The sequence below is a fragment of the Lepidochelys kempii genome, chromosome 3, assembly GCF_965140285.1.
Source record: "Lepidochelys kempii isolate rLepKem1 chromosome 3, rLepKem1.hap1, whole genome shotgun sequence".
Classification (NCBI taxonomy): Eukaryota; Metazoa; Chordata; order Testudines; family Cheloniidae; genus Lepidochelys; species Lepidochelys kempii.
The window spans coordinates 165,146,982-165,172,008 of NC_136382.1; the positions used below are offsets into that span (position 1 = coordinate 165,146,982).

A 25,027-nucleotide genomic window follows, 5' to 3' on the forward strand; every position below is an offset into this window, starting at 1 on the left:
TGACACTCTATAGCAGGCACTTAATCAGAGAGCAGGCTGGGGCTAGGTGAAGGAGTGATGTCAAGGCTTCCTGAGCCAGTGACCCACCCTTGTCCTTGAAAAGTGAAGGCAAGGGTTTATGTAGATCTATAATGGTTTAAAAATGTCTAATGGATAGTATGAACAGAATAGCATGTGGAATAACCTACATGGCACACGAGGAAATATTTTCACATACTTGTTTGTTTTTAAAAAAATCTTGTTATGAGAAAGTAATTTGTCTTGTTTTACTAAGAAATGTATACAAATGTGTAAGTGATTAGCATTGAGTTTACTGCTTTATAGATGAGTTTGATTCCTTAACATTGGAAGGGCCACGTCTTATACTCGTATTAAATAGGAGTTTTGTGTTGACTTCAGTGAGAACTGGTTTGGACCCTAATAATATCACCTAGCCTAGGTCTTATATAGCTCTTTTCATCAGTAGATCTCAAAACACTTTATAAATTGAGCCAATATCATATCCCCATTTTATGGATGGGGAAACTGAGTCACAGAGCAGTGAAGTAACTTACCCCAGGTCACCCAGCAAGCCAGTGGTAGACTTGGGAATAGAACCCAGCTGAACCAGAGTCCCAGACCAGTGCACTGTTTGCTGGACCACATGATAGATGCTGATATTAGGGTACATTCAAAGGAGGGAGGAGAAATTATGATGATATACAGTAGTAATCTGAAAAAGATCTTTTGAGGTGTCAGTACTAGATTATCACTCTTGTAAAAATGAGGGGATTTTTAAGGTGGGGAGTAATGTGGAGGAAGAGGACGGTAAGAAGGCAGAAAGGAATACATACCAGTGGATGAATCACTTTGGATGACTGAACTTAATCTTGCAGTTTCTAGATCGGCTATTTAAAAAAGACCCAGAGAATCCCAAATCTGCTAATACAACATACTAGCCCTGTATTTAATAATTATAACACAATGAGTTATGATAACATAATAAGAATACCCAGCTCTAAAGATTATGCATTCTTTAAAATATTATTTGTTTACAAACTGATCTGATGATAATAGTGGTCTTAAATTATGGAACTATGGAGCAATTTAATCGGTTTCAAATAATCTAACCATGTCTGTTGGCTTTGCCTTAGGCCAAAGACAACAAAATGTACTGCAAGCATATCCGTAGCCATCACAGACTAATTAAAAGCATGTAATTAATTAGGTAAAAATGGCAACCATAAAAATATATTAAGGGTAGGTTAGATTGATGGGACAATGCACCTATTTTAACTCCGTTTCCTGAATAAATTTACTCTATGATTTATAGCATAAAGTCAAATTGTTTCAGTGTTCTCATTTCCCAGTGTATTTACTTAAAATAAATTCAAGTAAGAGACCTAAAATTAGCCTCAAAAAGATAGATATTTGCACTCCAACTTTCAAAAAATCTCTCACTTCGATGTGATTCAAAATGTCAACACATCCTCATGCCTTCTCACCCTGTTTTCTCACCCCTTGGAGAAAGGAGATCAATTACCTATGCTTCATGGAAGAAGGGGAGAACTGGGGGAACCTCAGGTCTCCTGGTTTGTTGTTGATTTATAAAGAATCGTTTTCTTGCATAGATTTTTATTTTTGAATGAAAAAATATTAAAATTTAAATATTGAAACTTGAGGGAGGCACTGTTTGCTCAGTTATTTTAATTAGTGGTGTACAGAAAGCAGGAACAACCCTTTTTAAAAGAAGAGAACCCCTTTTTACTTCTCACGTGAATTTAATGCCTATGAGAGGCAGTGGATTTACAGCCCTGAAGAATTAAAGCCTCTTCTAGCCACAAAACAGGTACAGTAGTATATGTCCTGGACCTGTCTTCATCCACCATGTACATGCCCTGTCAGCAAACTTCCCTGCCACCCTGACCTGGATGGGCAAACTCTCCACAACCATTCAGGCCTTAGAACCTGTGCTGAGCAGAGGCCTTGCAACAGGAAGGCATTTAGGAGTCTCTCGCTGACCAGAGACCACAACTTTCCATGCAGCCGCTCAGGGCAGGCCTACACCACCACTTATGTTGATATAATTTATGTCACTCGGGGTGTGTGAAAAAGCCACCCCCCTGGGTGATGCAAGCGCTGTCCTCACCAACATTATGTCAGCGGAAGACACTCTCCTGCCGACATAGCTTCTACCTCTCGTGGAGGTGGAGTAATTATGCCAACGGGAGAGCTCTCTCCCGTCGACATAGAACATCTTTACCAGATGTGGCACAGCTGCATCAGAGCAGCTGCACCAATGTTGCACTTCTAGTGTAGACTAGTCGTCAGACTTTGACTTGAGAGAGAATTTTCAGAAGTGCCAATGACACATTTTCAAAAGTGCCTAAGTGATTTTAGGAGCCTCTCTCACGTTTGAAATCGGACTCCAGTCCTAAGTCATTGGAACTAGACGCTTCAGCTAGTTTGGAGGAAACTGACTATAAATCTCAAGCAGCCATTTCTTAAAGCCTCTCCCCAAAACTACTGTTTCTGGTTAGCAACAGATGGATGAATGCCATGAGATGCTACACAGGACTACTAGGAAACTAATGGGTTCTGCATGTTACAAATGTTTTGCGCAATTACTGGGCTGTTAGTCTCTAAAGATTAGATATCAGGGAACATTGTATAGAGAGAACCTCCTGATGAAAGGGGATGATGCAATTCACCGGGGCTAGAGGTCTGCCAGCTGTTGAAATGTTGAGGGATTTAAAAAAAAAATTCTTCATTATTGTATTTTTTCCTCATTTTCTGCCCCTCCCCATCCCACAATAAATAGTCATTTCATTAGTGGAAGGGGAGAGCATAGGGCTTCTCAATCAGATCCCTTCCTACCTCGCCATTGCAACTGATGATCATATACAGTGTGCCATGGTCAGGTGCTACAACTAGTAGCATAGACAGGGATCTGTTTTGCTCCCACTGTGTGGTGAAGCAAAATAGACAATATGCTGCCTCTGTCACCGGCAAGGAATTCTGGTCTGACTGTCAGGATTTCAGTTGCATTTCTATTCTCTTGCCATGCTGGCCAGGACAGTGCTTAGCCCAACATGTGCAACATCAGTTTGCAATCTGATGCCTCTTCTATCTTGTTTTTTGGTGATCTAGGACTAAATTTTTCAAAAGTGACTTCTGGGTGCCTATACTGAAGCACGTCAAATGGTCCTAATTTTCAGAGAGCAGGCACTGACCACTTTCTTAAAATCAGCATCCCCAACCTGTCTCTAATTGGGTATTCAGAAACAGAGGCACCCAAAACTGAAAGTCATTTATGAAGATTTAGACCTTACTGTGTATATTCAGAAGAAAAAAAAACCTTTTTCAAATAGTCCTGTTTATGAATCAGGTTTTTTCTTCCATTCCCCCACCTCCTATATTTATATTCTTGTTTCTAAAATACTTTTTTAAAAAATCTGATGCTTTTGAGGAACTTTGTAGTATCACCATGATAAAAAGTTTATAAATGATTACTAACAGAGATATAGTGCCAGATTCTTACCTGCTCTAAATTGGCATAGCTTTATTGACTTCAGGATTTAGGATCTGGCCCTAAACTGGTAACCTTAACTATAGAGTTTGTTGCTGTAACAGTTATAATAAAAGATGAGCAAATGCTTCCAATGAGCAAGTCAGCTCAGTTGAGATTCATTATAATACTTTAGACTTACCCGTGTATCTGTTGCTGTCCTTTGTTACTTGTAAATATTATGCTAATTCACTAGTGGATAAGGGTCTGTCTTTTTCTAGATTGCACTAAGGTCTGCCTAATATTAATGTTTAGGACTCTCTCAGCAAATTATAAATTAGATACCTACCGAGATGCTCTGACCTTTTGCATGAGGTCTAGGGTTAAACTTGTTTCCTATCTTCCAGGTATACTCTTGCAGTTGAGTTGTTCATTGTGCTCAAGAGTGACATTGCTGGGAAATGGCCTCCTCTATTTATGTACAGGACAGATACTATATTGTACATGCAACTGCAGATGAGATAATACATGCTGCCTCACTAATAATTTCAAGATATTCAGTCTCTGTGATGGCTCAGTTCTGGGCCTCTCTGGAATAAAGTGCCAACAGTATGGTTGTTTTATGATGCGAATGTGTGTTAACTGGAGACTGATATCACTTGACTGTCCATTTGAGATTTATGTCACTGAGGACCAGAAGCTAAACTTGAACAAAGACTTGAGCAGTAAAATTCTAATGTTTTCAATTTGTTTAGTTCTTTTGCTATTTGGATATGAGCTTACAACACAACACTGCTGCAAAGAAAGACAATTCCACCCTGGGGGTGTATATATAAAGGTATCGCTTGTAAGACAAAGGAAATAATGCCTTGGTTAGATAGCACATTACAATGCAATTTTGGGCCCTTCATTATAGAACAGGACATCAGAAAGTTAGATGGAGAGTTCATGGACAACTAAAAAAGATTCAGCAACTGAAGAACATGACTTAAAAAGAGAAGCTTACTGAACTTTATATAATCAGGGAGGAAAAGTGACTAAGAGGCCTATGAGAATGCTGCAAGAGTGTATGAGAGAGGGGAAAATTCTTCTCAGTCATTGTGAGTCATACCATAAGGAATAATAGAAAAATGTTGACAGAGGGATGCCCCCTCCCACCCAAATATTCTATTTTTGTAAAGCACTTTGAGATGTATGGATGAAAAGTGTTATATAAGGGTTAGGTGGCATCATTATATTAGAACTGGCTTTATTTAATATATTTATTAATGTTTGGGGCGAGGGGTAAACAGTGCGGTGACATACAATTAACGTAGATATGTCAGGACTAGACAAGAACTCCAGGAAGGAGAATGGGCAGCACAATAAATGAAATTCATTGTTGACAAGTGCCAGGTAATGCATACTGGAAGAAATAATTCGAACTACTCATACACACTACTAGATTCTAAATTAACTATTGTCACTCTGGGAAAAAGGCCAGGGAAACTTAAAAGTGAACCTCTGCTAAATGCACAGTGAGGCAACTCACCCCCTGCTAAAATAATGTTAGCATGTATAAGTAATGAGAGAAGAAATAAATGTTATGCTTATAAGAAGCACACAGGATGTTTTTTGGGGAAAAGGCAATTCGCCACGTTTATTGAAGATACAGAGAGAGAGAGAGAGAGAGAGAGAGAGAGTCCTGCCAGTCGATGTTATAGTTACCAGTCCGGATCAATCTAGTGGCCAGCTAGGTTGATCATGGGTAGGTAGGAGCAGGGTTCTGTCGGTTGCGACACGATGCTCTGGGGAAGTCTTGGCAGGATGAACCCAAAGTTTCATGGCAAGGCACCCTCTTTATATAGTGATTTTTTTTTATTGGGACCAATGAGTTTTGCACCGTCATGCTGTAATTAATTGTTGTTTGATGAGTGCTTGTTTTTTTTAATTTTAATTTTTTTAATTTTTTAATTTTTTTTTTCTTAATTTTTTTAGGGAGTTACCCCGTGCTGATTTCGATCACAGCTATCTTGTCCCTGTTGATAGGTGCCTGTCTTATTTTTAGAGTTGTTAATTTGCCCTTTTTTGACATTTTAACAGGGGGCATGTTGTAATCTTCTGGCACTCTTGCGTCCGTCCTCGGTTCCTCCCTAGAACATTTGGTCCGGTAATGGCCTTTACACTTGTTTTCTAACACACACTTTCCTCATTCACACACAAAACAGAACTGATTTACACAGAACATTTGAACAGGAACATCAAATTGCAATGCAAGAGAAAAACAATCATTGCTTTCTTTTACTTATTTTAAAATGCTAAACCTACAACAAAGTGGTGACCCCAAAAGGTCTGTCACTGCCTTGAAATCAGCTCAGACACAGATTCTGGCTGATGCATCTCTACCAATGGCCCATTAGGCCATTCCTTTCTGCTATTCAAAAAGGGTGGTTGGCAGGATATGTTTAAGTTGTACACCAATACATTTAATACATGCTACATTATTCTTTATTTTTTATTCTAATTTATATAAAATACAAACATAAAATCCTACTACTACATATGTGGTACTACTTTACTTGAGTTCAGTATTCAACTCTGGTCCATGTCAAAAAGATTTAGTAGGAATAAGAGATTCAGAGGTGGGTGACGAAAATGATTAAGATCTGGATAGACTTTCATATAAGGAGATATTGATAAGAGGACATGGTAGAGGTATACCACAGAATGAGTGAGGAAGTGAGGGTCAACCGGATGCTTCTGTATATCCTTTTCCATAATATAAGAACAAGGGGATGGAGGACAAAACTGAAAGCAACCATTTTAAAATAGAGAAAAGAAAACATTTTACACAAAAACTAATCAACCTGTTGAACTCATTGTCTGACTATACCGAAAGAAGGACAGGAGACATTTAATATGCGTTTAATCAGGCCACAACTTTATTATTCGATGTCTGGGACTACCTGGAAGATAAAAGTGAACAGTGCAGGTAACCCCCTGTTTATTCCGTAATTACCCCGGGGGATTTCCACCATCTCCCTGTCTTTTTCCATCCAGGTCCCTCCAGCAAATCCATTGCCGGGACCTTGCCATCCACCCCCCCCCCCTTGTAGAAGGGTTAAGAATGGAGGGGTTGGCTCCCTGCTGTACCAATCATAGGAGTCCCCAACCGCCCACCGCCCACCCTGTTCGTTCCTTTAACAAACACCTTTTTAACTCCTTTTCCAAGCCATTTATCTGGTCACGGTATAACTTTCCTATGGACATCGACCCTGCGACATAGCCTGTCGCCCTTCATGTCATGCATGAACAAATCCCTTCCTGAACTCGCTGTAGGGAAGGCAAAAAAATCCCAACTGCACCCAGGCCTTTTTTGCAGCAGTTTTCCTCTTCCACTCCCCCCAGCCAAAAAGCACTTTTCCCTTCATTCAGCCAGCCAGCCAAATACCCCCTGCTTAAAGGTGCAGTCATTGCCACAAAGGGCAGAGGTTAGTAGAGGTTAAAAAAAAAAAGGATTTCGATATTTATATGGATAATAGGAACATTGACCACACAATGTTAGACAGGATGGTTTTGAGGCATGTTTTGGGGCATAAACCAACCACTTACCTAGAAGATTTTAGAAAAAAATTTCTCCAATGAGGACATATCAGTTTCTTGCATTTCCTTTGGAAGTGACTGGTACTGGTATTATCAGAGACAGGATCCTGGACTAGAACCGCAGCTCTAGAGGATCTTGCATGCCATTATGTGCATGTTCCTGCAGCCTGTGTTGCATTCATTAGTGCCTCCCCTGCAGTGAGATCTTTGCTTCCCCCACTGCCTGATACCTGTGGCATTGTTGTCCTGTTTTTTCTCCTGCTCTGCCTAAGAAGATTTGCGGGGTTCAGAGTAGAAAATCAGAATTGGCAAGCAGAGAATAGATAACAGCTTCAGAAAATGCCATTGAATGGGCTTAGACACCCTGCTTCACAAAATGACTGCATAGATTTGTAGGTGTTGGGGTATGTATATGTACTAAGTTTGTTACGTGATGATGGGTATCTTATTCAATTGCTAAATATGACTGCACAAGATGATATTCTTCTGTTTGCATTGCTTTTTCTGCACGTTTGTTAAAATGTGTATTTGTTCACCAATTTGTCTTTGCTAGGTTTTTACATATCTCCATATCGTGCTTCTGGCTGCTTGCCTTGTTTATGCCACATAACTGGTTCAGTGAATCAGGTCTGTAATAGTCTAACTGGCCAATGTGTTTGCCAAGATGCTTCCGTAACTGGACAGAGATGTGACCGCTGCAGAGAACTTTATTTTGGATTTGACTCTGATTCAGGGAGGTAAGTATTTGTTTTGTTTGCCTGTTTTTATAAATACAGTTCATTTCAAATTTCTTCTTTATATTTCCTCACACCAACTAACTTTAAAATTTTTTGTAACAATAAAAAAGGCTGTCTATTCAAAACAGTCTTCCACTGAAATTTATACACATGTCCAGATTTGCATAGGACCCATTCCTACACCCACTGAAGACAATGGAAGTTTTGCCATTGACTTCAGTGGAAGCATAATTAAAACCTTATATGCTATGTCTCGTGTTTATAATGGTTTGAGGATTGTCTTATTACCGTTATTCTATATCTGAAATAATCAATTATTAAGGTATTTTTGGTGGTATTTGGGAAAAATTACACGCTGTTCTTATCAATAATTAACACTGGTGGGAAAATTTCTGTGAAAATGAAATTTCACCTGAGAATGGTAGGAAAAATTTGATGCCCCCATATTTTCTATTAACAATAACAGAAAATGTAAAATTTGCAGAGAATGGATTCATCTAATGTCAGACTTTTCCATTTCCAAAATCTGTAGTCCTAGAGGAGTGAATTCTCTCTGTCAGCACCCTAATTTTGTAGTACAGGGAAAATTTTGTATCTAAAGTATCCTAGAGCCTTTATGTACACTAAAATAGTGTGAATATACTTCCTTGAATGTCTGAGATACATCAGTAGGTGATGTATTGTTATTCTGTCTATTGCTCTCTCTTTCTCTTGCAGCTTCTTCTCTTGCTTGTCTAATCCCCACAATCTCAATTTCCTTTTTACATGTTGTCCAATAAGATTTCACAGGCACTCATATTATCACATTTTCTTGCAGACCATATGCTTGTAAAGTATTTTGCTACATTTAATATTTATAATTTTTTAAAAATAGACTTAAATGAAAGTGATATGGCACCCCCATACTAGCCTTGAGTAAAAAGGGAATAAATATATGCTGACCCTAGAATGTGACGTGTGTCTTCCTGAGTGTACTTGACATTGTAGATTTTTTGACTTTAACTTTTATATTATTGTCATCATTAGGCAGGGGATTTTTTTAGTGTTGTGGGTCATCTGTTAATGGCCGTCTTGGAATCTGTAAGAAGGGGGATTTTCTGTTTCACTTCCTGTCACTCTGGATGGTAAGGGATAAAAATAGTGTAATATTAAGTTTCCTTCTAAATTCATCTTCTTTGTTCTTTAGTTTGAAATAGGATTTGACTTTGAGTTCCAAACAGGATGTGAAAAGGTTCACAATTTCTGTCTGGTAAGCAATGCCTTCCGTACACTAGAGATGGGCTCAAACCACCGAATTAATGTCTGAATCCATATCCAAAAGAACTTAGTTTGAGAATGTCTGGATCCCAGAGTTTTGGTTACTGCTATCCTAAAGATAGGTGCTTTCTTATAACAGTGGGATATGAATCCAGACTGAGCTTTAACATTGCACCTCTCTTTTTTTGCTTCCATAAATTGTCAATCATTAATGTTAGGCAAAAGACAATGTACGCTGTTGACTTGCGCCATCAATGGATAGGCTTCTGTTCTGTTCTCCTCAGGTTCTGATACCACACTCCTCATGGTAATATTTGTGTGCCTTGATCATGTTTGGTAATATCCTCTTGGCTATTTATAATTATACAGTTCTGTTGGTAACAGTGACAGGGTTAGACAATTCCTCATGGTCAGGAATATGGATTTAATCTCCCATTGATGCAAGCATTTGTTATCTGACTTTATTAGAAATCCATTTAAGATTTTTCTTACTCTTGTGCCCACAAGGCCTCCATTTAACCTCACAACAAAGAATTCCAGCATTGGACTTTTTAGTAATTTATCGTGGAACCCTTGTCCTTTGTGCTTGGGTAGTGGAACCAGGAGGACTGGGGGGCTAGCACCCTTGTAATGGAAATATTGTGGGGGCTCCACCTCTGTTTAAACTCCTGCATGCCCCAGGGGGGATGGGTGGGGCAAAGAGTGGGACCTAGTGGAGCTGGAATGGACTGGGAGCAGGTTGGAAACTCAGGGACCCTCTTTCCAAACCTGGAGCTGGTTGGTTCCCCCTAACCCCAAGTCTCAGTACTTCCCTTCACTTCCCCTCCTATTACTTCACACACACGTCTTCACAGGGAGCATCTCCCTGTCCCCCATGTGTAGAGCCAAAGTAACCAGGTTTTATATGGGGAACGCAGAGAAAGGAAGTACAGAATTCTCCCATACCAAGCTTAGATCCAGGCAACAGAACAGCTACAGAAAGTCTGTGGCTGCTGCTGTGCACCCAGCTATACTTGAGGCCAGTAGACCAAAAGAGTTTGTGGACCTATCAGCTATGCGTCAGTATACTCCCCGGGACTCCCATAATCCCTGAATAGGCCTATGGAGAGAGCTGGCATAGTGCTTGGCTTTGTACTGCCTGGGAGATCTGGATCCTCCTGTGTAGTAGTTCCATGATGGTTCCACTGTATGTTCGAAAATGTTCCTCCTCCTCTTCAGAAGGATTTCTCTATTAAAAGTGATCATCTGTAGCCGTATTTGCCTATCTGTTTTCATTCAGTTTTTGCAAATTTTAAGACTTCTGGTAAAAAGGAGAGATTTACCATTTTTTGCAAATTCCACACTGATTTAAGCATTATCTGTCCCTTTCTAGCAATTTTGGGATTACAAAACCAATCAAGCAAAGAATACTAGCTGCCCATAATCTAAACGTCAGAGCTGTGTTGATTTCTGTTGCTATTCTGTGATATTCAGAGGCAGAGTCATGAGGCCTTAAAATTCCACCAACCTTGCAGGAACATGGAGTATTATTCAGTGGAATTCAGCTTGCCAAGTCAAAAATTCCCTGCAGGATGGGAGGAATTTTAGGCTCCAGGATTTTACAGTGATCAAACAGAACACTCTAATGGTCATGAACATTGGTAGAGATTAGATAAGCCTTACTTCTGTATTGTTTACTATAATGAACTGGTCAATGAACATTACAAATTGTTTATCTATATATATCTCTTGACAGATTACTGTTTATGAAATCCACTTAGCAAGTGAGGTTTTCCCATAAGGATGAAAAATTAAGATTTTAAACAGATTGCTGTAGAGGCTCTAACTGCACCTAGAGAGTCAATGTAATAAAGGTTTCTCTATATTAATATTACAAAAACCATTTATCTTTGCAAAATCAATATTGCAATTCATCTTGGCTTGGTATTTCTCTTTCCATGTTTTAAGTCTTTTTTCTTTGATTATGTGTAATTCTGTTTTAATAAATGTGAAATATGTTTGATTTAAAATGTCTTGGGAAGGTAGCGTTTAAAAAAATAAAATAAGCTTCTAATTTATTTTATTAACAGTCCTCAAGAATGTTGAAAATATTGCTTGTATGGCTAGAAAGTTTCAAGGAATGTTTGTTTATTTACCATAAAAGTCCTTAGTGGCATAAAAATATTGACTTCACAAATGTACGGTAAACTTTTAAAATAATAAAATGTATTGATTTCGCTATTTAGGATACTAATGAAGACTGTGATCCTGGAAACACATGTGAGTAGTCCCACTGAAGTCAACAGGACAACTCATACATTAGTGTTTGCAGGATTGGGACTTATGTTAATAAAGATGGAGACAGATATTTCTATATGTTGGCTAGAAGACAAAATAAGTACTTAACTCAAAAAACACCCTCCTCCCCCCGAGACAACTGTAAGGCACTGTAAATATAGTGTATCTAAAACTAATTTGATTGTTTCATGAGTGAATGATAATGAAAACTGAAATACTCAGGGGACCCTTATTCATGAGAGGTCCAGTAATATACAGTAGTACTGAGAGAAGTCTCTCATTATTTATGTACTGAGACACTTGCATTAAAACTCCCCAGAAACTATACACACTAAATAGCAGTATGTAATGAAATTATGAAATAATAAAATAGAATTATTTGCCTATCAATACACTATCTTCTTTTTTATCTCTAACTAAACCATTTTCTTCAGTCATGACATTTAAATAGTCTAAACAAAACCTCTATTTGAAGGGGGATTTTGGTTACACTGTCTACAGATGAAAGGACTTAATACAGTTGTTGAAAAAATTGCCCTTTTCTCCTGACTATAAAAGAGAGCAAACTATAGTATAGTGGCTTCCAGGAGAGAATGTATTTTATTTATTCCCAAAGGGATATTAGTCCATAAAACAAATTTGCAGCTTATTTTGCAGCTTTAGCTTTTATCAGCCTTTTTAAGGGTGTTGAATGATTACTCAGGAGATCACACAGCAAGAGTTGCAGTGGAGTAAAAGAACTCTAATAAACAGAGCTCTGTGATGGGCAAAAAATGTATGTGAATAGTTCTCTTAAAGTTGTTTAAAAATCTGTCACATTTAATGTCTATTTCACTGATTATTGACCTGGATCTTAGTACTCCAATGTGAAAAAAGTTGGTTTGTTTCCCTTTGCTTTTATCATCCTAAAGCGTAGATGAACTCAGCGTTATTTGACGTACAGGTGTGTCTGAGAGAGGGAATAAAGAAAAGTGAAGTGGAAATACGGGGCAGAATCTTGAATATGATGCATTCAATTTATCTTGCACCACCAGTGAGATCTGGCCACAGAGCAAGTGTAACCAGTCACAGGAGGATCAGCCTAAGTGTAGGAAACCTTCCCAGGCTAGCATAGGTGTCCTACCAGAACAAAGGAAACATAACTGAATCTTCCATATATCCTTCAAGTCCCTGACTGTTATTTAATTGTCCTCTTGTGACTGTTGGCACCTGGTGTAATTTAGAGCTGCCTTCAGGCTGCTCTCATTTATGCCAGAGGACAGGACCATTGCACAGCCAGCTCAGGTTTAGGTGAGTGCAAACTAAGTTTACAATACTTTTGTGGCTCCCCTTCCTGATTTGTACTGTATGGTAATGAATTACAGCCAGGGATTTGGCCATGGTTTTTTAAATATTTGTTCCGTCCATTGAGGTACAAATGTGAGATTCGAAAATTAGAGCAGAAAAGTTAATTGTGGTTTATTTGCTGCTATTAAACTCTGTGCTGAGGTGGGTGGCATGACTCAGAGAATTGGCAATGGGATGTAGGTTGTTCACTCAAAGACAAACCATTGTCTGTTATGTGGATAAGTCCATTATTGTGAATCACACACCTTATATTTTTAGCTGAATTTGTAGCGATGATATAATTCAGTAGCACTGGGGAAAAATATATATCAATTACAAAAACCCTTGTTTGGTGGGGTTTTCAAACATATACTGTGGAGAGGAACAAATTCCATTTTTAACTGTGGTCCATGAGCCAGCATATAGATTTAAGATCAAATATCTCAATCCACTGAGAATATTTCACTGATGCCAATGAGAGGTTTGCACAAAGGATGAAGGTTAGTATGTGGACCTTTGTGTAGTAGTTAAACTTTTAATTATTATCATTTATTTAAGTACCTTATTGTTATTTTCAGTATCACATAGTGGGGAAAATGTGCTCCCCATTATGACCAGTGGCATTTCTCACCTTTCTCTTCTTACTCTATCCTCCTTTCTGTTTTTCTCCTTCTTCCCAGTCTTTGGATCTTTCCTCTTTTATTTATTCTGCATTTGCATCCCTATCTATTGCCTCTGTGGGCAAGAAACTTTTTTCTTTGATGAAAGCTTAGATTGTTCAGGATTTGAATATATCCTGAAGATCTCTCTCATACATAAAGCAGGCCAAAAAAATATATTGACTTCCGTTGCACTATTTTTGTGAGTAAGGAATATTTTCTGTGAATAAGGGTTATATGATTGGACCAATAATAGGTTTATTAATCAATACTGTTATGCACTCTGTGTACGGATCAATTCTATATTAACGTTTTTAAATCTAAACCATTTTCTTTATCCTACTTAGAATAAATTTCATCTAGTGCTCAGATTTCAAATGCTTATTTTGAGTATTTATTAAAACTGTATGAAATAGATTACTTGCAAATTTTTAAGCTGCATTTTATTTTTTTAAATAAATTCAAGTATTAACCTTTTTTTACTGCACCTTTGTCCACTAAGCTGTTTAATTATAATTCTGAATTATGTAAGACAAAAGAAGCCACTAAATAAAACCCTCCTGCGTCTAACTGAAGTGTTAATGTGCTTTGATTACTTTCTCGGTTTGTTTTTGTTTATAGATGTCAGCTTTGTAATTGTCATCCTTCAGGAGTCATTAATGGGACTTGTCATCCTGTTACTGGACAATGTGTTTGTAAACAATTTGTAACTGGCTTGAAATGTGACAACTGTGTTCCCAATGCTAGTAATTTGGACGTCCACAACCTATTTGGCTGCAGTAAAAGTAAGTGGATGTTGGTCTTAAAAGCATGTCTTTCAAATTAATGGTTTTTAGTGTTAAATTAGTTCTGTAATACTAAAAGTGGGTTTTTTCCCCCATATTTCAAGATCCTATTTTTCTTCTTCTTTATAGCTATCTTAGGATATCCTTCTGGAAAGATTTAGTTAGAGTACTTCATAGAGCTTTGTACCATACACAGAGCTTGAACTCAAGTGGCTGAGCACCCACAGCCCCCATTGGCTTCAGGATCAGGCTCATAGTGAAACTTAGCTTGCCACCTCATGGGGCCTTCATCCATCGCTGTGGGAGACAATGTAAAACATCATGAAAGGTCATCAAACTGATTTGTGTAGACGGCTAAAGCTATGCTGTCAACTGAGTGAGACATTGAAAAGAAACACATTGCTACTGAGCACCTGCGCTGCGGCAACTGCAATGAGTCTGAAGTACAGGGATGGCAAGGCATCAGCCTTTATATGATTCCTAATTAGTCAAAATGATACTTTAAAATTTTGTTTTTCTATGGCTTATCTCTATGCTGGCATACATTGGGTGCTTGGCTATAGTAACAATTGTATTATTGATACCAATGGTCAAGCTGCACTACTGGGAAATTTTAAGAAAAAGGTCTAGTGTAGAAAAGGATTAAAATTTTCAAAAACTTTTAAGTGATTTAGGCTCTTAAAACACTTTTGAAAATGGGGACTTAGACGCCTCACATGGCTATGTGTTTTGGCACATTGCTTCTGCAACATATCTGTTTATCTAGTTTGTCTAGGCATTTACATCATGTTCAACACCATTGTATCTGTGTGGTAGATTTTGTGTGTGTATGCACACATGCAAAGGGCACTCACAAACACAAAAAACTTTCACTTTGTTTGCAGTTTGTGTTTGGGTCCTATATCAAGTTAAGTTTAAACAGTATATCATTGAAGAACATATACAGTACTATAAATAGGTCTGAACCGGAAAGATGTATTTATTTCCAGACACGAATTTCTCAAATTTGAAAGTATTCAGATTCAGGGTTTTGGTTTAGACCCATCTCTAGAACACATAGTTCTTCTCCATTGTCCTGATAGTTTGATTTGGTTTTGGAATTTCACTTTTAGGTGTATAGTGCTTCATTTGAATTTATAATAATACTTAGCATTTTTATGGTGCTTTTCATCTTTAACTGATCAGCTAATTTATATCACTGTATACATTTTATAAAGGTCAATGGCAATTCTGCTATAAAATTTTAAATGACATAGATTAATATAGATTTCAATTAGAAAACATGGGAAAACTTGTACAGCATTCTGAATAGTAACTGGAGTCTTTTTCTGGACATAAATTATGTAGGAGTTGTAATCTTCTCCTTTCAGGTATTCTTGCCAGTAGTTTCTAATTGTTGTCACCAGTTTTGCGGCTTTGCCCCTCTAGATTAATGCCTAGCTTTGTAAATGCTACTCTATATCTGCTCAGTCTTGTGCAAATCTAGGGATCTGTGGCAAGACAATGAATTCACACTCATCAATCAGAACCATATAAAAATGATGTGTCCAGATGTTCAGTACTTCCAGTGCGATGAATGTACCAAAACGGAAATTCTGTATTTTAAGTGGTACATCATTTGTGATTATGCCTCATTGTAATTTAGCATTTTACTGAGAGCTATCATATTAGTAAGTGCACCACCCACATAAATCTGCGTTAGCAGAAACAAACGTAAGGCACTGCCAGTATCCAAATAACATTCTACTGGAGGGAGACTTATTTTATATTTTTGGGCCTAAAGTATGCCAGCTGCTTCATTCTGTCCCTCCGCCCCAAGTCAAATGAAACCAACCAATGAACAACAACAGAAAGGCATGTTCCTCCCACAAAGAGCTTATAGTCTAACTATAACACAGGCTACAACAAATAAGAGTAACAAACCAGAACAAGAGAGAATCCAGATTAACCTAATAAATTCATGTGATTACTCAGTTGGATGGTGCATGTCTTGATAAGTTAACAATATAGCTACATTGTGGGGGAAACTTTCAACGATTTGGGAGTGCAAGTCCTTCTGACTTTCAATTGGACTCCTGCCCCTAAACTCTTTAGGTGCTCTTGACAATCTCTCCCTCTAATCCTTGTTGGATCTAAAAGCTAGAATAGTGCCAAAGCAGGATACCCCTTCTAAGAAAAAGATGCGGATTTTTACAATTTCCACCTACCCGAGGAACACTAACAATATGTTCTATGATATTTCTGCAGTTAGCTCATGTTTTAGTTGTGTGTTGAGGACTCTTGTGCTATTCATGGTGCCATCATTCTTCACAAGTCTTATTTGTGGAAGCCAAGTCCTCATATAAAAACACAAACTGGTTTGGCGAAGCAGATATATATATTTTGGAGAGAGAGAGAGAATTAGACATATTCAGCAAACTTCTATATATGATGATGACACAACTAGAGAACAAACGTCCATGAAACGCCACAGGTTTTGAATTGTGATGTGGTTCCCACAGCGTGCTCTTTGGCCCATAGAATAGGGAAGATGTTTAACCGCCACACCCAGAATGGTCCTAGATTCATGGAGCTTTCCTTATAGATATTAGTCCCCAAAGTTGGCTAGGTGCAGAAAAGCAGCAAACACACTCCCCCCTTGTACTGGAAAGCAGGGGGAGGGTAGTGCCTACTTAGGAGATTGGCCTTATGTGTTCTGGCTTATATATTATATCTATTTTATAAAAAATGTTAAAAATTCATTTAAGAATATTTAAGTATATTTTACTGAGCAACCCCACCACCACCATCACTCAGAAAGAACCGTGGTCATTCATTTGGATCACAGAAAGAAAACAGAGGGAATTTTGCTCTTTGATAATAGACCAAGACCTAAATATGCCTTGCACTGAGATAATGGGCTATCCTCTAATAAACTGTAATCTGATAATTTACTTGTGCTGTAAAGAGGATGGTAACTAGAACATACTGGGCCTTGTCTTGCACCCCTCAGGCCTCTGTTTGTTGATACTGGTGTAATTCAGGAGTAAATCTGTTTAAGTTTATGTAGTTAATATTGGTGTAAAACTTGTTTAAGGGAGATCAGAATCAAGCCCAATGGCCTCAGGATTGGTCTCTTGCAACCTTATGATAGACAGAGGTAATATTTTTCTCTTCTGCTTCGTTAGATGAAGTTATGTGGCCATTGAATTAAACTGAATGGAAACGAACCTTCTGAAAATGCAACAGATGATTAGATTGCAAACTTTAAATTAATAATGTGCACAGAGAAATACAATCCATCTCTTGATAATTTCCTAAAAACAAAAGAAACAAAGAAAAAGGAGCTTTTAAAAAACTATGGTAACACTGTTGTTTAACTTTTGTGGTTTTTCTAAATGTATTTAGGCTGCTGCTTTGATGTACAAAATTTTGTGTTATGTAGTTATATAAAAAGTTTTGTTGCAGAGTAGTTCTGATGCATTAACTTTGTTTATTAATTTTCTATTGACCATATGTCCACATGACATTGTTTTTTGTGTCAGAATAACCTTTATCCTAAAGATTTCACTTCTGTTTATTTGTATGTTTATTGATGAGCTCTGTTTTAAAAATGTTCTTTTTTAAAAATTATCCTTAGCTCCGTCCCAGCAACCTCCACCCAGAGGAGAAATTCTAAATTCTTCTGTTATCTATCTTTCATGGAACCCCCCTGATTCTCCAAATTCCAACTGGCTTACTTACGGACTGTATAGAGATGAGACTGAAATTTATACAACAGAAGACCACTATCCTTATAGTGAGTATTAATGAAGACAACAGTGTTTGACATAATATATTATCTTTTTTCCAGTTGTTATCTCAGGTTCCTGTCATTAGTTCTATAAGGTTTTTCAGTATTCAGTTTTTCCTACTAGTTGGCTAAGGTTCCACATTCCTAGATTTCTTTGGAAAGAAACATCTGTTTAAATTTTCAAAAATGGTTATTGAATTTGAGTGCCTCAGTTGTTCAGTGCCTAATCTGAGGCCTGTTAAAAATGCTTGAGCCATGTATAGTCCCTCATTATTTTTAATTCTGATATATTATGTTTAAGTACTTATCATACTTGGTTACATTGTGTACCTTACATGTAGACACTATGTAATACAGCTGAACACAGTGAATCAAAGGTGAAAGTATGTTACGGGACTCGATGAATGTGGTGAGAGAAATAGAAATGACCACAAAGGTGAGGAATCATATGATAGATTTTCATTTGCTTCATTTCCTAGCAAAAAGCGAAAACTTAGAAATTAAGTTGAATCCTTTCACAAGTAAAGTCAATATATTTTGTTCAGGTTCATAATATCATACCATATAATCTGTTTAAGAACAGAGTGCAAGATGAAGACACTATTTCATGATTACACTGATATATTTAAGGAGCTGCTTTAAAAACCCTAAATATTCACTACTTGGATAATCAGACATTGATATACTCCTATTTAACAAAACCATTATTTTCTATTTGGTTAAAAAAATTACATTTCTGACATTTCCTGGCACTCACTCTAATTAATGATGTGAAAATCATCTGCATGGCATTTCAGCAGTACGAACAATTTCTTAATGCTGTCAGAAATTTGTATTCTAATAATATTCTGATGTTTATTACTTTATTCTTAGTGTGTGTGTGTCTGTGTGTCGGAGGGGCATCTATAGTACACACAGGAAATGCCACTTAAGTGCAACTGAGTGAATACAGATCTTATTACTAAATGAGAGTTTGAAATTACAGTTGTGGAAGCATTGAACTTTTCAAGGAAAATTAACAATAGTCTCCTTACTTGGCCTGATGATTTGGCTGGTAGGATTGCAGAGTACCTCATTAGAGTGATGATTTTTTTTAAGCTCTCTACTAGCTTTGCTGTTGGAAGCTGGGAACACTCTCCATCTTAAAGATAAAACAGAATGCTTGCCATAAAATATGGAATAATACCAAAATCTATTTAAGATTCTAAATCATAGTTCATTGGACTTAACCATGTAGAAATATAAAGGGGAAGGGAAAGACTCTTTCTTGTTTTGTTTTTTCTTCCAGACAAAATGAAAACAGGAAACTAGCATCATCAGAATGCAGATGAAACATACATGAATAAAAATCCTATTCTTTGACCTCGACTTTTCTCTTTCCCCTTTCTCCCACTCCTCTGATACCCTGGGGTTGAGAAGACTTCTTGATGACAAAATATTTTAAATTTTTGGAATAGAAACTTTGATTTATACCTACAATTAGCCAAGTATCGGATTTTAATTTATACTGCATTTAATACTTAATCTTTTCCGATGTGGATACTGTGGCCTTTCAAAACTTTCATAAAAAGCAACAAATTCAAGACTGGTTTCTAGATGTTTGACATGTGGAACATAATTTTCTTCTTATGTTTGTTTTAGGAACTCAGAACTTCAGTGACACCACTTTGTTCCCTTATACATTCTATTCCTATTACCTCAAGGTCAGCAATGTTCATGGTTCTACAAGGAGTGCAACAGTGATGTACAGAACAAAATCAGGGACACCTAGAGGAAACCTACATTTAAATATAATTTCTCCTGTTGGCCCACACACCATTTCCTTTAACTGGACAACCCCATCAAATGACTCTGGGCCTATAGAAAAATATGTTTTGACGTGTGCTTATTCAGTTGATCTTCAGCCTTGTGGCCAGTATGAAGGTTTAGAAACCTTTACAACTATTCAGAATCTGGTTCCGTTTACAAAGTACATTTTTGGTGTTGAAGCATGTACCAGTGGAGGCTGTTTGCAGAGCCTGCCAGTGACAATAATTACTGCACAGGCCCCTCCGGAAGGGCAATGCTCTCCTGTGATACAAAACATCAGTGCTACAGAGCTCACCCTAAAATGGTCTCCACCTACAAAACCAAATGGTAAGTCTTAATACGTTTAATCTCTTAAACTGAGACTCAGCCATTGAAAAGCAGTATTTTATCTAAATCTGTTCATGTTTTCCAGGTCAGTGGGACATAAACATTGAACAAAAAAATCAGTTAAACTATCCCTTAATATTATCTGTTGTCTGATACTATTGTGTGGTCTCTTAGGGTCAAGTCTTGATTCCATTGGAGTGCAAAATTCTAAGTGACTGCAATGGGACCAGGATTTACCACTTAGTGACATCTGCCTCAACAAGAACAATGTTTACAATTAAAGGTTTACTGTAAAATCCATTTTTCTCATCAATTAGTTCACACAGATGCAGTGACCGTTGCTGTGTCTACTAGATCAGTAAGTAAAAAGATTAACAAACTAAGAGAATGGAGAGAATCTGTTTTTTAAACCATGAGGCATATATGGCAGCTCATTCTGTTATTAAGCTAACTTTGTTACAGATTTGATAATGTTCAAATGTTATGAGCCTGACTTGGTTTTAGTTTGTGTATGTGGAAGCACCAGCTTTTGTAAGGAAGACACTGTGATGCACTCCATTCTGCTGTTTACCATTTTATCTTGCAGTCCATGGGCCAAATTTTTGTGGGACTCTTATAAATCACACTGGTAATGTTTGCATGGCAAACCTCACAGATACTTCAGGAAAGAGCATTTGTGTACACAAAAGTGGTACACAGGTCTCAGTTCCCACTTTCTGTGAAAACCTTTTCTTTCTAATTTAGCTAGAGTCAGGAAATTAGCCTACACCAGAATGTTTCTGTATGCTTAGGGCTGTAATTATTACGACTATAGGCACTGCAGTGTTAGCTCATGTCAATACTAGCCTCTTGATCCTTACTGTATGTGCCTCGTAGTTATATCTGGTGGTTGTCACTCCCTGATCTGTAAGCCTATGGTAGTTGATGCAATCAATGTCAGCTCCTGGATTCCATTCTCACTTCTCCCAACAACTGCTGATGGAAGAAGCACTTCATTTTGTTTGTCAGAAAACTCAGTGTTCGAGCAAATGAGTGGTAAGACCCCCAGTCTGGTATAGTATAGATAGCTCACTATTTTTTGGTCCACACTATTTTTTGGCCCACAGAGGCTGCTGGTAACTGTGCCTCTGGTAGAGCACAGCCGTGTTAGGGATATGCATAGCAGGAACAATTTTTCAATGCTAATATCATATGCTTAGTATTTTTTAAAATTCAAAGATATTTTATATTGGGGAAGGTAACAATTGCTATGTATGCATTTTTTAATTTAACTTAATACTAGATAGTGTGACTCTTCTCTAAGAATGAAACAGAAAATAAGAAGGTCCCAATGTAATTTAATTGTCTGTAGCTTAAAATTACCATAATTTACATGTACTTGCAAGACTAGGCAGCTGTGAAGAATGCTATTTTATTTCCTTTGGTGCCTGTTCAGATCTTTCTGTCTGCCAAAAAAACGAAGGGACAAGTTGTCGTCCCGTCTCTTCTCCCCACCCTCCCTCATGCACAAACCGCCAGTTACGGTTATTCAGTTCCTTTAAGTCCATAAATTTGGCTCCAGATATTATCCACTCTGATGCTTATTAAGTTCTGGCTGTGCTGATGTTCCTGGTCTCTCAGATGTCTCCCATTAAATATTTAATTTTTTCTGCTCTCTCAGGCCTCAGTTCAGCAAGGTGCTTGAAGCATGTGAGGTTAATGGGCTTACTTGTGCGCTCAAAATTAGGCATGCACTTAACTAATATGCTGTACCTAAGTCCAGCTGCTGTTTCTTGACCATTGAGATCTTGCCACTTAGTTATAGATTCCCTTTGATGGAAAATTGACAAAAAACAGTCTCCCATCACATCAGCTTATTTTAAAGGCACTGACCATTGCTGCCACTTAAATAATGATCTGTCCATTGCACAAACACTTGTTCCTTTGAAAATAATAATATGCTATAGTACTATGGTATCCGTGTAGGAACTCTCTAGAACAACCTTTTATCTGTCCTCAGAGAAAAAGCATAACCAATCAAATTATAACAGTTCAACCTAAGATTTTTTTCAAGTGCAAAAATTATGTGGGTTGTAAGACCAAATGTTTAATCAAATAACAACCACAACAAAGAATAACAACAAATTAGGGGGGAAAATATCCCTAGCTAAGTGAACTTCTATAGCAATTAAAATTACACCTTTGCGTGCATTATATTTTCTATGGGCTCGGTTGCTAGATTATTAGTTTTTTAAATATTTTGTGTTGATATTTTAATTGTATGCTGAATAACAATTTGCAATACATTACTATTGTTTACTCACTGTTATTTCTAGGTATAATCATAAGGTATGAAATCTATATGAGAGGAGCATTACGATCAGATGGAACTCGTATTCCTCCTGAAAGTCGCATCTTCCAAAGCAGTGGATGGCTCAGTCCTCAGCCAATTATGGAGTCTGCTAATGAAAACGCATTAATGCCACCTCAGACCAGCACCACAATTACTGCTCTTGAGCCATTCACAGAGTATGAGTTTTGTGTTTTAGCCGTAAACATGGCTGGTAGTATATTTTCAGACTGGATATCAGGAAGAACTGGAGAAGGAGGTAAGTATTAGTTCATATTAACTTATTTTTTAAAACCTAGAATGTATTTAAAAAAGAGCTTTTATGTTAAGTAAATAACCATATAGGGCTAAATTCTAGGAATTTAACATGAGTAAAATGACTGTGGAAGAAAAAAATCACAATTACACTGCAACAAACTTCTAAGGTCATATGATAACAAAATCTTATTACTCTTAAGTTTGGTTTTCTGAATTTTACCTAGTTTTCCCCATCAATGTGTGTACCTTCTTCAAGCAAACCCTCATTAACCCCCTTTTTTTCTGAAAACCTGGGAGAATAGGTAGGGCTTGAGGTGAGCCTTGAAGGTTGTCAAGGTTTCTTCCCCACTCTGAACGCTAGGGTACAGATGTGGGGACCTGCATGAAAAACCTCCTAAGCTTATCTTTACCAGCTTAGGTCAAAACTTCCCCAAGGTACAAAATATTCCACCCTTTGTCCTTGGATTGGCCGCTACCACCACCAAACAAATACTGGTTACTGGGGAAGAGCTGTTTGGAAACGTCTTTCCCCCCCAAAAATACTTCCCAAAACTTTGCACCCCACTTCCTGGACAAGGTTTGGTAAAAAGCCTCACCAATTTGCCTAGGTGACTACAGACCCAGACCCTTGGATCTTAAGAACAATGAACAATCCTCCCAACACTTGCACCCCCCCTTTCCTGGGAAATGTTGGATAAAAAGCCTCACCAATTTGCATAGGTGACCACAGACCCAAACCCTTGGATCTGAGAACAATGAAAAAGCATTCAGTTTTCTTACAAGAAGACTTTTAATAGAAATAGAAGTAAATAGAAGTAAAAAAATCACCTCTGTAAAATCAGGATGGTAGATATCTTACAGGGTAATTAGATTCAAAACATAGAGAACCCCTCTAGGCAAAACCTTAAGTTACAAAAAAGATACACAGACAGAAATAGTTATTCTAGTCAGCACAATTCTTTTCTCAGCCATTTAAAGAAATCATAATCTAACACATACCTAGATAGATTACTTACTAAAAGTTCTAAGACTCCATTCCTTGTCTATCCCTGGCAGAAAAAGCATATAGATAGACAGAAAGGGTAAACCCTTTTGAAATCCCTCCTGGCCAGGGGAAAGCTCCTCTCACCTGTAAAGGGTTAAGAAGCTAAAGGTAACCTCGCTGGCACCTGACCAAAATGACCAATGAGGAGACAAGATACTTTCAAAAGCTGGGAGGAGGGAGAGAAACAAAGGGTCTCTGTCTGTCTATAAGCTGGTAAAGATAAGCTTAGGAGGTTTTTCATGCAGGTCCCCACATCTGTACCGTAGCGTTCAGAGTGGGGAAGGAACCTTGACAAAGGTCAACAAACTCAGACTCTGTAGCACTTGCAATTTTGGGGGAAGAAATAAATGTGGATGCAATGAATATCATTTAAGTCCTTATTCAGGAAAGATGCTTAAGCATGAGCCTAACTTTAAATACATGCTTAAATTATATCCTGAATCAGGGCCTTAGCTTGCATTTACACCTAGTTTTTTAAAAAAAGCTCAGGTCCACATTTTCAAGAACTCAACACTCACAAGTGGGGCTAGATTTTTAAAAGTGCTCAGCTCTCATGCACTAAATAAGGGCCAGGCTCCTAAATAGGGACCAGATTTTCAAAAGTACTCTGCACACAACAGCTGGCGTCGTAACACCTGTGGGGCCAAATTTTCAAAAGAGTTCAGCACTCAACATATTGAGCTCTTCTGATAATCAGGCCACTTATTTTCTTGCCTAAATTGGAGCTGAGCTCTCCTGACAATTCTGGCTTTTCCTACCTGATAGAGCTCAGATTTCAGCAGTTAAATGTCTCATCAGTATCAGTAAGGCTACAATTTAGTCACGGGTACTTTTAGTAAAAGTCATAGACAGATCATGGGCAATAAACGCGAAAATTCACAGCCCGTGACCTGTCCATGACTTATACCTGTCATTATATCTTGGGGCTGGGGCACTGGGGGAGCAGAATGGGGCCGCTGCTGGTGGAGGGGAGGGGGTGCTCCCCGGACCAATGGCGCCAGCTGCCGGGGACCACGGCTGCTCTGGCCAGCTGGGGACTGCTGCCTAGGGCCGCCGGAGCAGCGGCTGGTGTGGCTGTCCCTAGGGGCTATCTGAGCAGTTGCCCCCGGAGCCAGCTGCTTGGGAGGCCCTGGAATCAGCCACACTGGTCCCTGCAGAAGTCACGGAGGTTGCAGAAAGTCACGGAATCTGTGACTTCTGTGACCTCCATGACAGACATGGAGCTCTACTCATTAGTGATGTCCGCATTTGTTGGTGCCTCCAAAATTATGTCCTCAGTTATTTGCTTCCACAAAATGGGAGGCTAGGCTAAAACCCCTTTTGGAATTTGTCTTTCTGCTTGTCAGTTTTTAAATAGCATATGTGACAAAAGTGTCA

General features: G+C 38.1%; 1 protein-coding gene across 1 annotated transcript in view; it reads left to right on the forward strand.

Annotated features, from left to right (window-relative positions):
* The window catches only part of USH2A (usherin), a 572,584-nt gene that overhangs the window by 102,555 nt on the left and 445,002 nt on the right, over positions 1-25,027 (forward strand). The window contains exons 13-17 of the mRNA XM_073338913.2: positions 7,623-7,806; positions 13,947-14,110; positions 17,730-17,888; positions 19,524-20,018; positions 22,334-22,606. Coding sequence (XP_073195014.2) covers positions 7,623-7,806; positions 13,947-14,110; positions 17,730-17,888; positions 19,524-20,018; positions 22,334-22,606 — 1,275 coding nt within the window. The remainder of the gene's footprint in view (positions 1-7,622; positions 7,807-13,946; positions 14,111-17,729; positions 17,889-19,523; positions 20,019-22,333; positions 22,607-25,027) is intronic.